A 12,443-nucleotide genomic window follows, 5' to 3' on the forward strand; every position below is an offset into this window, starting at 1 on the left:
AAAGAAAAAGAGAAAGAAAAAAAAGAAAAAGAGAAAGAAAGAGAAAGAAAGAAAAAGAGAAAGAAAGAAAGAAAGAAAGAAAGAAAGAAAGAAAGAAAAAGAGAAAAAAAAAAAGAAAAAAAAGAAAAAGAGAAAGAAAGAAAAAGAGAAAGAAAGAAAGAAAGAAAGAGAAGGGAAGAAAGAGAAGGAAAGAGAAGGGAAGAAAAAGAAGGAAAGAGAAGGGAAGAAAAAGAAGGAAAGAGAAGGAAAGAAAAAGAAGGAAAGAAAGAGAAGGAAAGAGAAAGAAAGAAAGAAAGAAAGAAAGAAAGAAAGAAAGAAAGAAAGAAAGAAAGAAAGAAGGGAAGAGAAGAAAGAAAGAAAGAGAAGGGAAGAGAAGAAAGAAAGGGAAGAGAGAAAGAAAAAGAAAGATGCATTCTTACCATCAAATACTTTCATTCCATATTTTGCTGCTTTTATTTTTGTATTTTTGGGGGTTTTGGTTTCGTGTAGAGTTTTTATTCCATCCTCGGTTGGTTCAGCAACACGCGCCGCCATTTTGTTTTTCTCTACTCATGGTATATGAGCTGATAGCCTAGGAGTAGAGTAGCCAATCAGAACGTGTGATTGCTCATGTCCAGTGAGCATGGATCGAATAATATCAAGTAAACCAATTTATAGCTTAATTAAATTTATTAAAAAGCATGATAGCCAACATCAGGTACGCGACTGAACTGTATAATTAAAACCAAAGTTGCTCGTGCCAGTAGTTACACTGCGTTGTGTATTATTGGTCATTATATTTAAAATACCCCCTCCCCCCCCCGAAACTGATATTCTCCCCGCCCCACAGTTATGCTAAGAATAATAGTTAACAAGCCAATCATGGAAATAACTTGCCAGGAAACAGTTATTCTGATCACTGACCTCATCAGGTCCTCCACCTTGTCGTCAACATCCATCTCTTCCTCCGTCCCATCGAACCCGTATGGCCTCACCGCCACGGCCCCTGCCGTGTTTCCTGCTGGGTAACGAGGTGGAGACAGCTTCCCGTTCGCCGTCCCGTTTTGCGTCACGGCGACCAGCGAGACGGGTGGTGAGGTGGCGTAGCTGTTGCTTGGTGACGGGGACAGGAACTGCGTCTGCGTGGCGGTGGTGGCAGTCGAGACGGCCATGTGGGAGCTGGAGCTTTCATTGGTGCCGTGTGAAGGAGCGGGGTCGGATACAGAGGGAGCAGGGCCACAGGAGGAGGAGGCGGAGCCACGGCGCCCAAACTTGTCTCCGTGCTCTCGGTCGAGACGCTCCAGTGTGTCCAGTGCATGGACTATCTCGGGCTTCGTCATGCCGCTCCGCCGCAGCCGCTGCAGCAGATCGATCTGCTCGATGGTGAAGCGCGGCTCGTCTGTGTACTGGGACATCCTGGTGGAAGAAGGAAGGAAGGACGTTATGAGACCGGAGTCTTTACTAAAGCGCTTCTGAGTACTGGGTTTCAGGGGTAAGGATTTAGCCGTCAGGGTTGAGGATAATGAAGCATGGCTCGTGCGTCCCGTGACATTTTTCTGGCGGGTCCTTTTTGACGTTAACCAGGTTAATTTTTACCCACTTTACATGTGGAAGTAGTTGAGGATTAAAGGTTAGGCATTAAAGCTTGGGGGTTAAGTGATGAAATGAAGCTTGTCTGCACATTTAAGTCCTGAATTTGAAAAGTTTAAAATAAAAAGTTCTGAGCAGAAATGCAAGCAACCAGGCAGGGTACAGGTCAACATGCAGTACATTTTTCATTATATACTGCGTCGTGGTAGGATTATAAAAAGGAGTGATGGAAACGACAGCCAATGGCGTAAGCATGAAATAAGAAGGGGACGAAATAGACCTGCAAGTTACGATCATACAAAATGCACTGAAATGAAGCTACACCTCAAAATGGCTGACATTCCTCACAGCAGAACGCCTCTGCAGCACGTCCTGACAATAAACGGGAAAATCCTTTTAATACGTGACCCAATTCCTGCCGTCTGGAAACATTCTCCCTTCGCTAATACGGCTCATTGTGACTTATCACTTGTGCTGTTGCCATGGAAACCCTTCAGCTCAGATATGTAATTTCCTCAGATGGTCTGTAACATGATTTATTCTTCTGCCTCGATATGCCACTTTTGATCATTTGCTCTAAACCAAGAACACAAAGAGGAGGGGGGAAAAAAAAAAAAACGGGGGGCATGCGCGCACAATTTTACGGCACTTCTGAAGAGATCCGTCGCATTTCCAGCTGGACGATATGAACATGGAGAGCTGCATAAAATCCCTTACTGTATTTACTGACTGGTGTGGGTTTGATTGTATGAACATTGATCAACCACAAGGCTCACAGCATAACAACTCATCGTGTGTGCATTATATTCAAACTAGAGATACGTTTCTGCAAGAAAAAGGGAATGGGATTGCGACCGCAGCATTGATTGGCGGTTGCATACTGTAACCTGCGCAATTAACGGCAGGCAGCCGTTCTGCACCAGTAAATTAAAAACAGGCTTTTGGCAGTAATATACATAACCAAACGTTTATAGTAAAGGCAGTCGACCCGAGTGGTGATGGTCTTTGCGAGGCACGCCCCTTTCTCTAGTACAAATCATCAGATGAATGAGGACATTCTTCAAATTATCTTTATTTTATCCAGAAAGTTTAAGTAGACAGCCTTTCGATTTCATAAAAAACACAGACCATTCTGTGACTGGGAGGTTATTTAATTCAAGTGGATTAAAGCAAATAATGTGCACGAGCGTGCACTGACAGTTCCATCATTCTGTCGCTAAACGAACACCTGATCACACCGAGGTGCTCGCTGAACGCCGATATTTATTAATTTAGTCCTGTGTTTCCTTTCCTTCGTATATAACATAACATCTTTTCTTCTCGCTTTCTTTCCGTTACTGTAGTCGGTCTTTCACATTTCATTCGCACACTCACGTCTGACATTCTTCTCTCCCATTTCAAATTTGTATCCCACAATGCCTTGCGTGAACAGGGAAAGCCCAGCATGTGATGCAGGATGTACCTTGTCCGAATTCACTCGCTCGTTCACTACTCCCTACTCACTATACAGGGAATTACTATAAGCATATAGGAGGACTATATAATGAGCTCATTGGTAAAACTCAAACGTTTTCGGACACTAGTCCGTCAAGGTGGTATTTATGTCATTACTGCTGCACGATTAAAACGTGCCAGATCAGTCGGCTGGTGGGTTTCAAAATAATAAATACATGCGTGTGTTTTTGTGATAAATCCATATTATACTGAGCGCATTTCACACATTAATCAATACAGAGTACCTGCAGCTTTCAGTTCTTTTAAATCAAGGCTGAATTCTTTCTCTTTCTTTCTTCTTTGCCGCTGACTTTTATTAAATCAAATTTGAGACTTTTAATTTGATTTTTCAGTGCGACCACAGTGCAAGATGGGATATACTGCTTTGGTTAGTGACCATCGTTGTACACTACTTTTCGTGAGGCATTGTGGGATACTTTGAGTGCACTATATAGGGTGTAAATAATCCTCATTAAGGTTTCGGACAGCACTACACAATGGCGTCGTTGCTATATAGCGAGTAGGGAGCGATTTCAGACACGGGGTAGTATTTTGAACTGGGTCATGGTGAAGCAGGAAAAAAAAAGCGGAATTTAGGGCCATGTGGCCTTAAATTCATTAATTGTTCTGTTTTTAAAAAAAAAGAATAAAATTGGAAGTCTGTGATTCAAATTGAGTAGCTTTCGGTCCACTAAACAAATAATTGGGTGCTGGGAAAATTCTTTTTATGACCTACACTTAAAATCTGAAAGGCAGTACAGCTTTAAATAGTTTCAGCTGGCGATATTTCATTAAGACAGATACATCAAAAGGGGTGTTCACACGGCACATATTTGCATCGATGTATTTTGTTGCGATATATCTTACACCGGTGTAAATTTTGTAGAGCATTCACACGTCACAACCCTGCTTACTAGAGAGAAGCGTGTTCGCACCGGTGCAGCCCCACTTGCGTTCACACGGCAGTTTTTGCGACCGTGCTATACGATAGTAATAATGTGGAAATGAAATATGCGCATGCGTGAAAATGTACTTCCTTTTCCCGGGTGTCATGGCATCACCAAGCACCGGGAAAACAACATGGATGAAGACACCAGTGCTGCCAGATACTGCTGACGTTTTCCAGCCCAAAATGTGTTCAAATCCGCTAAAATGCTCTTAAAACCGCCCAATCTGGCAACACTGGAAGACACGCAGTTCTGTTGTTGTTGTTGATATTCGCCATTTTGGAAGCGCAAAATACCAGGATGCAAATTATGCAATGCCCGTATGTAATCAACTCTCCTCACGCGTAGCGAGTCTACCCCTGTAGCGTTCAGACGTCCCATTTTATATCGGTGCTGCCCTGCAAACTAGCATTTACTCCGGAGTAAATTTCTTAAACCACCTCCCGAGCAGGGTTAGATTTGCACCGGTTTAAGCAGCTTTCAGGGGCTACACCGCGATAACTTTGTACCATGTGAACGCTCTACCGGGGCAGCCCCGGTGCTACACCGGAGTAAAAGTTGCCGTGTGAACACCCCTTAATAAGGACTTCTCACTTGGACATGAACTGAAATTCGCCGACAGATTAACCGTGGTTTCAGGAAGAGCAGCTGGTTTAACAGCAGTCTGTAACGCACGGACAGTTTAAAAACTCACGAGACGCCGACTTATAAAACCCATCCTAATGTTATTGGTAGAGTGTGTGCGCACTGAAATAAAGGCTGCTGTGTGGCTAAGTAGCTAGCGTAATTGTCTTATGAAACATCTCAGAGTTTCAAATGTTAACGGAAATTGCTAACGGTTTGTGTTCGTGCACATGTCCTTAAAAAGTTCAAATAAGTAGGAATAAAACAAATTCTGTGGTGAAGTATATGTAACGAAGTGTACACGATGCTCAAGCTGGAGCCTTCTTTATTATAAAGTTAAAAAAAAAAAAAAAAACACGACAATTTCTGCATGCGCGTGCAGATATTAGCATAGTGGAAAAACTAACTGCTCAAATTAAGACACTGTAGATGGAAAGACAGTTTGGATGAGAAATGTGACATATGGGGGGGGGGGGGGGGGCGATTTTATACACTCGCTGGCCACTTTATTCGGAACACCCATCCGCCTGCTGTTTGATACAGTTCTCGAATCAGCTAATCCCCCGACACGATGCGTCAAATCACGCAGATACAAATCAAGAGCTTCAGTTAATGTTCAAACATCAGAACAGGAAACCCTGATCTCACAGTGAAGTGTGACTTTCTTTCTCTCCTTCACTGTGGCATGGGTGTTGGTTTGAGTATTTCAGAAACTACCGAACTCCTCCTGGGGTTTTTCACACACACAACAGTCTACACAGAACGGTGCGAAAAACAAAAAACATCGAGTGAGAGAGCGACAGTTCTGTGGGTGGAAACAAACGCTTTGTTGATCAGAGAAGGGCAGAGGAAAATGAACAGATTGGTTTGAGGGTTGGGTTTTTTTTTTTGCCAGGAAGGATATAGTAACTCATAGCACCTCTTTACAACCGTGATGAGCAGAAAAGCATCTCAGCATGCAACAGAAAACCAGTCCGACAGCCAAAAACAGGAATCTTAGAATCAAGAAGTTCCTATTAAAAAGTGACTGGCGAGTGTAATTGAAACTCCTGGGGATGAGCGAAGCTAAAAACTGTACTGCAACCAGCCAGCAGGGGCGCTAGACATGTAACAGCAGGGCTTGACGTTAACGGTTGTCCGCTTGTCCGGGACAAGTGATCCTTTGTGTCAATCGTCTCCGTTACTTGTCCGATCGGACAAGTGCCAAAATACGCCGATATTCGGGTTACATATCAAATTTATCAGTTTATTCACATGATTTCCGAAGCATCTCACTCGACATATTGTTTTGATGAATCGCCGGATGTTTCTCTTCGGAAAGAGCGATGTGCGCATGCGCAATATTCCGCTTGCGAAACCGGCCAATACCGCTTCATGTATTTGAGCTGAAAAGTAAACGGTCGTTTATCAGACCCTCCAAGATTTCGCGATGTTGCGATTTGGAACTTCAACGCAAATTCAACCAATCCCCGCAACTTTCCCACAAATTTGACCAATCGTTGGCGTCGTCTTGAGGTGACGTCGACAAACTACCTTCCGCCTTACTTCCATGTTTCTGTTCAAGAGAAGCAGCATGCGCGAGTCAGTGTTTCTGTAGGCTTAAATTCTGTTACTGAAAGTGTGTTGTGTTTACAGTGAAGGACTGTGTGCACTTTACATTATTTTTTTACTTAATACAAGAAATTAATGGATGCCAACGTTTTTGCCAAAATGGTATTTTATTTTCCATTGTTTAGGCAGCTTCAGCATCATACTGTGAGATTCTGTTCAAATTGTTTTTTTTCTTCTATGAAGCCTGAGCCATTTATTTTATTAGTTTATAATTGTTTAATTTAGTCTTCAGGAGAGACTGCCTGCACACAGTACTAGCATTAATAGTTTTTTTTTTTCTTACATGAAAGCTGACGGGCGGCACGGTGGTGTAGTGGTTAGCGCTGTCGCCTCACAGCAAGAAGGTCCTGGGTTCGAGCCCCGGGGCTGGCGAGGGCCTTTCTGTGTGGAGTTTGCATGTTCTCCCCGTGTCCGCGTGGGTTTCCTCCGGGTGCTCCGGTTTCCCCCACAGTCCAAAGACATGCAGGTTAGGTTAACTGGTGACTCTAAATTGACCGTAGGTGTGAATGTGAGTGTGAATGGTTGTCTGTGTCTATGTGTCAGCCCTGTGATGACCTGGCGACTTGTCCAGGGTGTACCCCGCCTTTCGCCCGTAGTCAGCTGGGATAGGCTCCAGCTTGCCTGCGACCCTGTAGAAGGATAAAGCGGCTAGAGATAATGAGATGAGATGAGATGAAAGCTGAGGCATTTATATTATATTTTAAGGTAACTTCATGTTGTGCTGTGAGGTTCTCTGCACTTTAACTTTTGAACCAACAGGTGGATAAGTAAAGCCTATTTTTCTGCATTTTTGTAGTCCTGCTAATCTTTTATATTGGTAAAGTTGTTTATAGGACCATTTCTCAGTGTCTTTGTTTTAATCAATAGTTTTTCAGTAATAACTTAATATTTAACATATCACTCAATTTTAATCACAAAAAGAGAAAATCGCAACAATTTCTCGCAACTTTCACTTCCTCCCGCAATGTAATCGCAACAAAAACCTAAAAAACACCGCAACTTTCATCTCAACCATTAAATACCATACAGGAGCCACAATGAATAATTAGACAACAAAAATTAATCAGCGGTGGATATATAACTCATTCAAAGTTAATAATTTAAAAATGAAAATACACTGTACAATTTTAATTTTCTGGTTTTCAATTTCTCATAAATTAATGATTGATGGAGTCCAATTTTTTTCTGCAGTGAATAGATTGTGTTAAAGTAATTCTGGTGAAATTAGTTTATTACAAATAGTTTGTGTGGTTTTTTTTTCTCAAAATTTTTCTTCGGACAAGTCAACTTCACATTCGGACAAGTAAATTTCCTTTCAACTTGCCCGACAGGACAAGTGGTTTCAAAAGTTAATGCAGAGCCCTGAACAGCTTCACTTTTAAGAGATGACGTGTGGTCTATTCCAGTCTCTCTCAACCGGGGTGCCGTCTGGCTTAGTTAGGGGTGCCGTCAAAAAATTATATATTCTAACATTGAAATAAATAAAATGAATTGAAATTCCAAAAAACAATAGTTACACTAATGCAGATCATCGCCGCCTCATCAAAAAAAAAAGTCAAAGTCCTTCCCGCGCCATGTGGCGCATCGGGCGGCGCTGATCTCCGTTTCCGTAGCCCTCGGCCTCTCGCCCATTACATAGCTAGGGTTACAGTGGGGGGGGGCGTGTCCTCTGGTAACCGCGAGAGTTTAACTCCCCGCTCGCATCTGTATTGCAGTGTGCCTTGCCAGATGGTAGTAGGTACCATTTTTATGATGGTCTTTGGTATGACCCGACCGTGAATAGAACTCACGATCGAGAGGCGGACATGCTAACCACTAGGCCACTAGCTGGTATCGCCGCCTCATGCATCATCAAAATTTGTCTCACGGCCCCCTTTCCCATGTCACAATGTCACTGCCAGCACCAGCGTGACTGCATATATTTTATATGGGGGTGCCTTGAGAATTTGCATACTTCTGAAGGGTGCCGTGACTGAAAAAAGGTTGAGAAACGCTGGTCTATTCGATATACAGTCGAGGAAATGAATGCTTAGAACCTGACTGACGCAAACAATCCAAACTCTCTCCTTCTTGGATAAATTGCTCAAAGAAGAAGTTTTCATATTGCTGGGTTTCACATGACACCTCAGTTATTCAAAACTTTAGCTGGTGGTCTACCAAAGCTCAGTTTGTACGGAGAAGGTGCATTGCTTGCATGAAAAATGCTTCACGCTTGCATTGTTTTAGGTTGTTCGAATTGATCAAACCGTGAAACTGATCAAAGTTCCCCGTGAACTAATAAAAAAGGGTGAACAAACACAGGATTTCACAAAAAGACGTGTAGAAAGGTGGCTTCTGAACCTCTGACTGAAATCGAAGAGAGCCGAGTCGAAGCATGCTCGAGTTTGCCGTGATCACTTGGTGAAAGGTTTGTATTTCCCTCTCAGCTCTGGCCTTAGTGCTTTCCAAGTACTTTTCTTGCTGTGCGTCGTTATTAGGGATGACGAAAACTAAAAAAAAAATCTTGACCGACCACCGAGCCTCATTAGCCGGTTAAACTAGGAGTTTAAAATTCTAGAATTGGAATTATTACAGGGATGCAAACGGCGCGCCTTCTGGCAGATGCCGCCCTCTCCACGGCTGAATCGCGCAGATCCGACCTTCCTTTCCCAAGGGGGGGGCATTGGAGCGTCCGACCACAACTTCATCAAAGCAAATTCTGCATATATGCAAATGCCGCCACAGTCCACGAAACACAGGAAGTACAAGCACGAGAAGAAAACAGCAAATCAGAAAGCTGCGCGCCCGCGCAAAATTTAATGTGCGCATTCTGATCTACTGATTGCGCAGCTTCCGTGCAAACGCGCGCAGCCCCCCGATCCACTGCCCTCCTTTCACACCCCCCACGCCTCATGGACTGCAACGGCACCCGCCTATTTAGTAATTTTAATACAGAATCCACCTTGAAATTACAATCGGACACTCCAACGCCCCCCCCCCCCCCCCCCCCCCCCGCAAAAAAAAAAAAACGGATCTGCGCGATTAAAAAAAAAAAAAAAAAAAAAGTCGGCATCTGCGCCTTTAGTTTGTGTGGAGAGATATGATCTGCAATAACATGCATTGTTGGCTACAGACCGAAACATACTTTCAGAATGCACTGGCCAAGGCAGGACTAAACTCCATGTGCCTTCTAATAATTTAAAAAAAAAAAAAAAAAAAAAGTAATTTGTAAGCTAAAAAGCCTTTAGCTGGGGCGGGACATGACTGAATGGGTGTTTCTGATTTGTCAGCTGTCTTTAACTGGGGCGGGACATGACTGAATGGGTGTTTCTGATTTGTCAGCTGTCCGCTCCAAAATCGGCAGCTTCAAAACGATTGATTTTTTTTTTTAACCGACAGCCAAAAAAAATTAACCAGTTGACGTTGATTCGGTCAACCACCGGTCAAACGGTCATCGGTTAACATCCCTAGTCATTATTTTACGGATTTCTTTTCAGTCACGAAGCGCTAAAGTCCCCAACTGTTTCTTTGTTCACTCCTCATAAAGTCCATATGCATGAAGGTCGCGTCAAAATTCTTCCCCAGCCGTACAGTTACGATGCACCGTGATCACTTCTCCATCTTGTTTAACTAAGATCCGGGTCTTTAAAGGGGTTTCTGATGATCTTTGAATGATTTAGCTGAGAGATAAGAGCCAACACAAGTGAGAATCAAGCCAACTGTTTGTTTACACTTCAACTTGCAGCGCTTCGTTGTAAAGACGCGAACGAAAAGCTTATAGAGATGAAAGTGGAGCAAAGAAAAAAAAATCCTGTGTGAAAAAAATAAATTAAAAAAAAAAAAAAAAAACGCTGCATTCTAGTGCATTTTAGTACTTATTTTCACTAAAACAAGTTATAACTTTTAAGCCTTTTTCTTTCATGTACATTAATGATTAACGTCAAAAATATCAATTTAATTCCCTCGTTAATGATGAGTAATTTTCAGGAGTGCATTGTTCTAAATTCAGAATTTTCATTACTGGATGTCAAAACTTATATAAAGTGATGCTGTCACATCTTATGTACAATACTGCATACATGCTTAGAAAAAAATAATTCAACTGATATTAAATAGTTCAGACTTTCATGAAACTGTTCTGATATTGAATCAATTCAGTCTTATTAATCAGGTATATATTTATTGTAACAGTAAACTCATTCAGAACAGAAAAGATCAAAATCAGCCACATTATCTTGTAAAATTGAGCTTATTCAACACAAACTATTATCAAAAAGACTATATGCATCATGCATATCCTGGCCTGTCCACTTTCCTCACATAGTCCGATAAAAAGTCACCGTTTGCATCTTTCTCCTCCAGCCACGGCCATTTGAACTTCTTTACCTTTCCTTCTATGCTACGGATATCCGCCGACCTGTCAACTTGTTTGCACGTTATTATTGCTGAATCGGTAAAAACATTTCAATAGAGAAGGCTCTTCAATTGTCTCGCTCAATAGAAAGTTACACAATAGGGGTGTGCAAAAATATCGATACAGCGATATATCGCGATACTTTGTCTTCCGATTCAATATCGATACTCGATTTGAATATCGATATTTTTTCAAATAATAAATCATGTTTCAGACGGGTTGTAAATCCAGTACGACTTCCGCACCTCCGCTCTGCGAGGTGTCGCTGTGCCGCTCCCTCACTGCAAGGCACTCTTCATCTTCTCTTTTTTCCCCGGCAGTTGCAGTGAGGAAAAAAAAACAAGCAAGCATGGCTGTTAACGTAAACCTAGAGACACCGCCGAACTGTAAGGCAGATGTTTGGAGGCACTTTGGATTCCAAAGGAAAGGAGGAAAAAACAGTGAGCCGGACAAAGAGTATGCACTCTGCAAAACCTGTTTCGCTCCAGTTAGATATTCAGGTAACACAACAAACTTGCGAACTTACTTAGCACGACACCACCCCGACATATTAGCTCAGCCGGAGCCGCCGAAACCCGACCCGAAGCAAACTACACTGGACAGCGCCAAAGTCCTCCCGTCTACTTCAGTGATGTGTGGAACTTAATTTTGTCATTTAAGGCCAAAGGCAAGAAGCTGCACTTTATCTTGCATTTTCAATTTTAGTGTGTGTGAGACACTGCATTTTATTTTGAGTATTTACTCAAAGTTCAGAAGAAACATGACTCACTGAGGTTTCAGTTCAGTTTCAGTGTGTGGACACTGACCCACACTGCACTGTGTTTCATAATTGTGCTCAGGGAGACTAAGATGCCCACTGCACTTTTCAATGTGTTTCAGACAGTGTGTTGTTCCTGCAAAATAAGCACAAGTTAAATGTTCTCCGGTATACGTTCTCAAGTTTACAAAGAACAAATTGATATTAGTGTTAGCACTGAAATGTAGCAGTGCAAGTTTTAAGTTTTCATAAAACAATTTGATTCTGCTTGTTAAGCAGCACTGATGTGTCCATGCTTACAAAAATGTTGAGAATACTAGCACAGAAATGGGAATTTTCTGTATGTTGTAGTGAAGCAACTCTTGGTTTTGCCAGCAGTGGAATAGAGACAAATATATGTCTGGCAAGAGTGTGTAGTGATGTATGTGAAATGTAATTTTACAGTGGTCAATAAATTCTGATTTTCTTCAGTGACACAGATATCGTGATGTGGTTGAAATTTCTTGCAATATATCGATTATCGCAGAATCGCTGTACCGTGATATTATCGTTATCGTGGGCAAAATATCGCCATAGTATCGTATCGTGAGGTATCTGGTGATACCCAGCCCTAGTACACAAAAGAAAGACCGCGTTTTCTAAAGCACGATATCGCGATAAAATCTCGTTCACATGACATGAGGTATGTATATGAGCATATAAGGTCTCGTACACACCAGCAAGCATTGCGAGACTACAAAAATGGCGGCGCCCTGTCACCGAACGTAAACAAGCCACGCGATCGCAAAACCGAATTTCTATGAAACGGAACACGAAAAACACATTTCTCCATTCGGAAAACCAGAGATTTTCAAGAGCTGGTGAGTTCTTTGGTCTTCATGATGCTGTTTGTTCTTCAGTGTTCTCTAACAAACCACGGAGGCCTTCACAGAACAAGTGTATTTATGCTGAGAGTAAATTACACACAGTAGGACTCTTAACTAATTAGATGACTTCTGAAGGCAATTGATTGCACTGGATTGTATTTAGAGGTATCAGAGTACAGGGG

At 42.2% G+C, this 12,443-nt stretch overlaps 1 protein-coding gene across 6 annotated transcripts in view; it reads right to left on the minus strand.

Moving 5' to 3' along the window:
• hmbox1b (homeobox containing 1 b) overlaps positions 1 to 12,443 on the minus strand; it is an 86,822-nt gene that overhangs the window by 52,582 nt on the left and 21,797 nt on the right. For all 6 annotated transcript variants that reach the window (XR_009654404.1, XR_009654403.1, XR_009654401.1 and 3 more), the window contains exon 2: positions 904 to 1,395. Coding sequence is in view for 1 of the 6 variants with exons in the window: in XM_060917935.1 (XP_060773918.1) it covers positions 904 to 1,394 (491 nt within the window). In the remaining 5 variants the exon portion in view is untranslated. The remainder of the gene's footprint in view (positions 1 to 903; positions 1,396 to 12,443) is intronic.

The sequence above is a fragment of the Neoarius graeffei genome, chromosome 3 (assembly GCF_027579695.1).
Source record: "Neoarius graeffei isolate fNeoGra1 chromosome 3, fNeoGra1.pri, whole genome shotgun sequence".
NCBI classification, from domain to species: domain Eukaryota; kingdom Metazoa; phylum Chordata; class Actinopteri; order Siluriformes; family Ariidae; genus Neoarius; species Neoarius graeffei.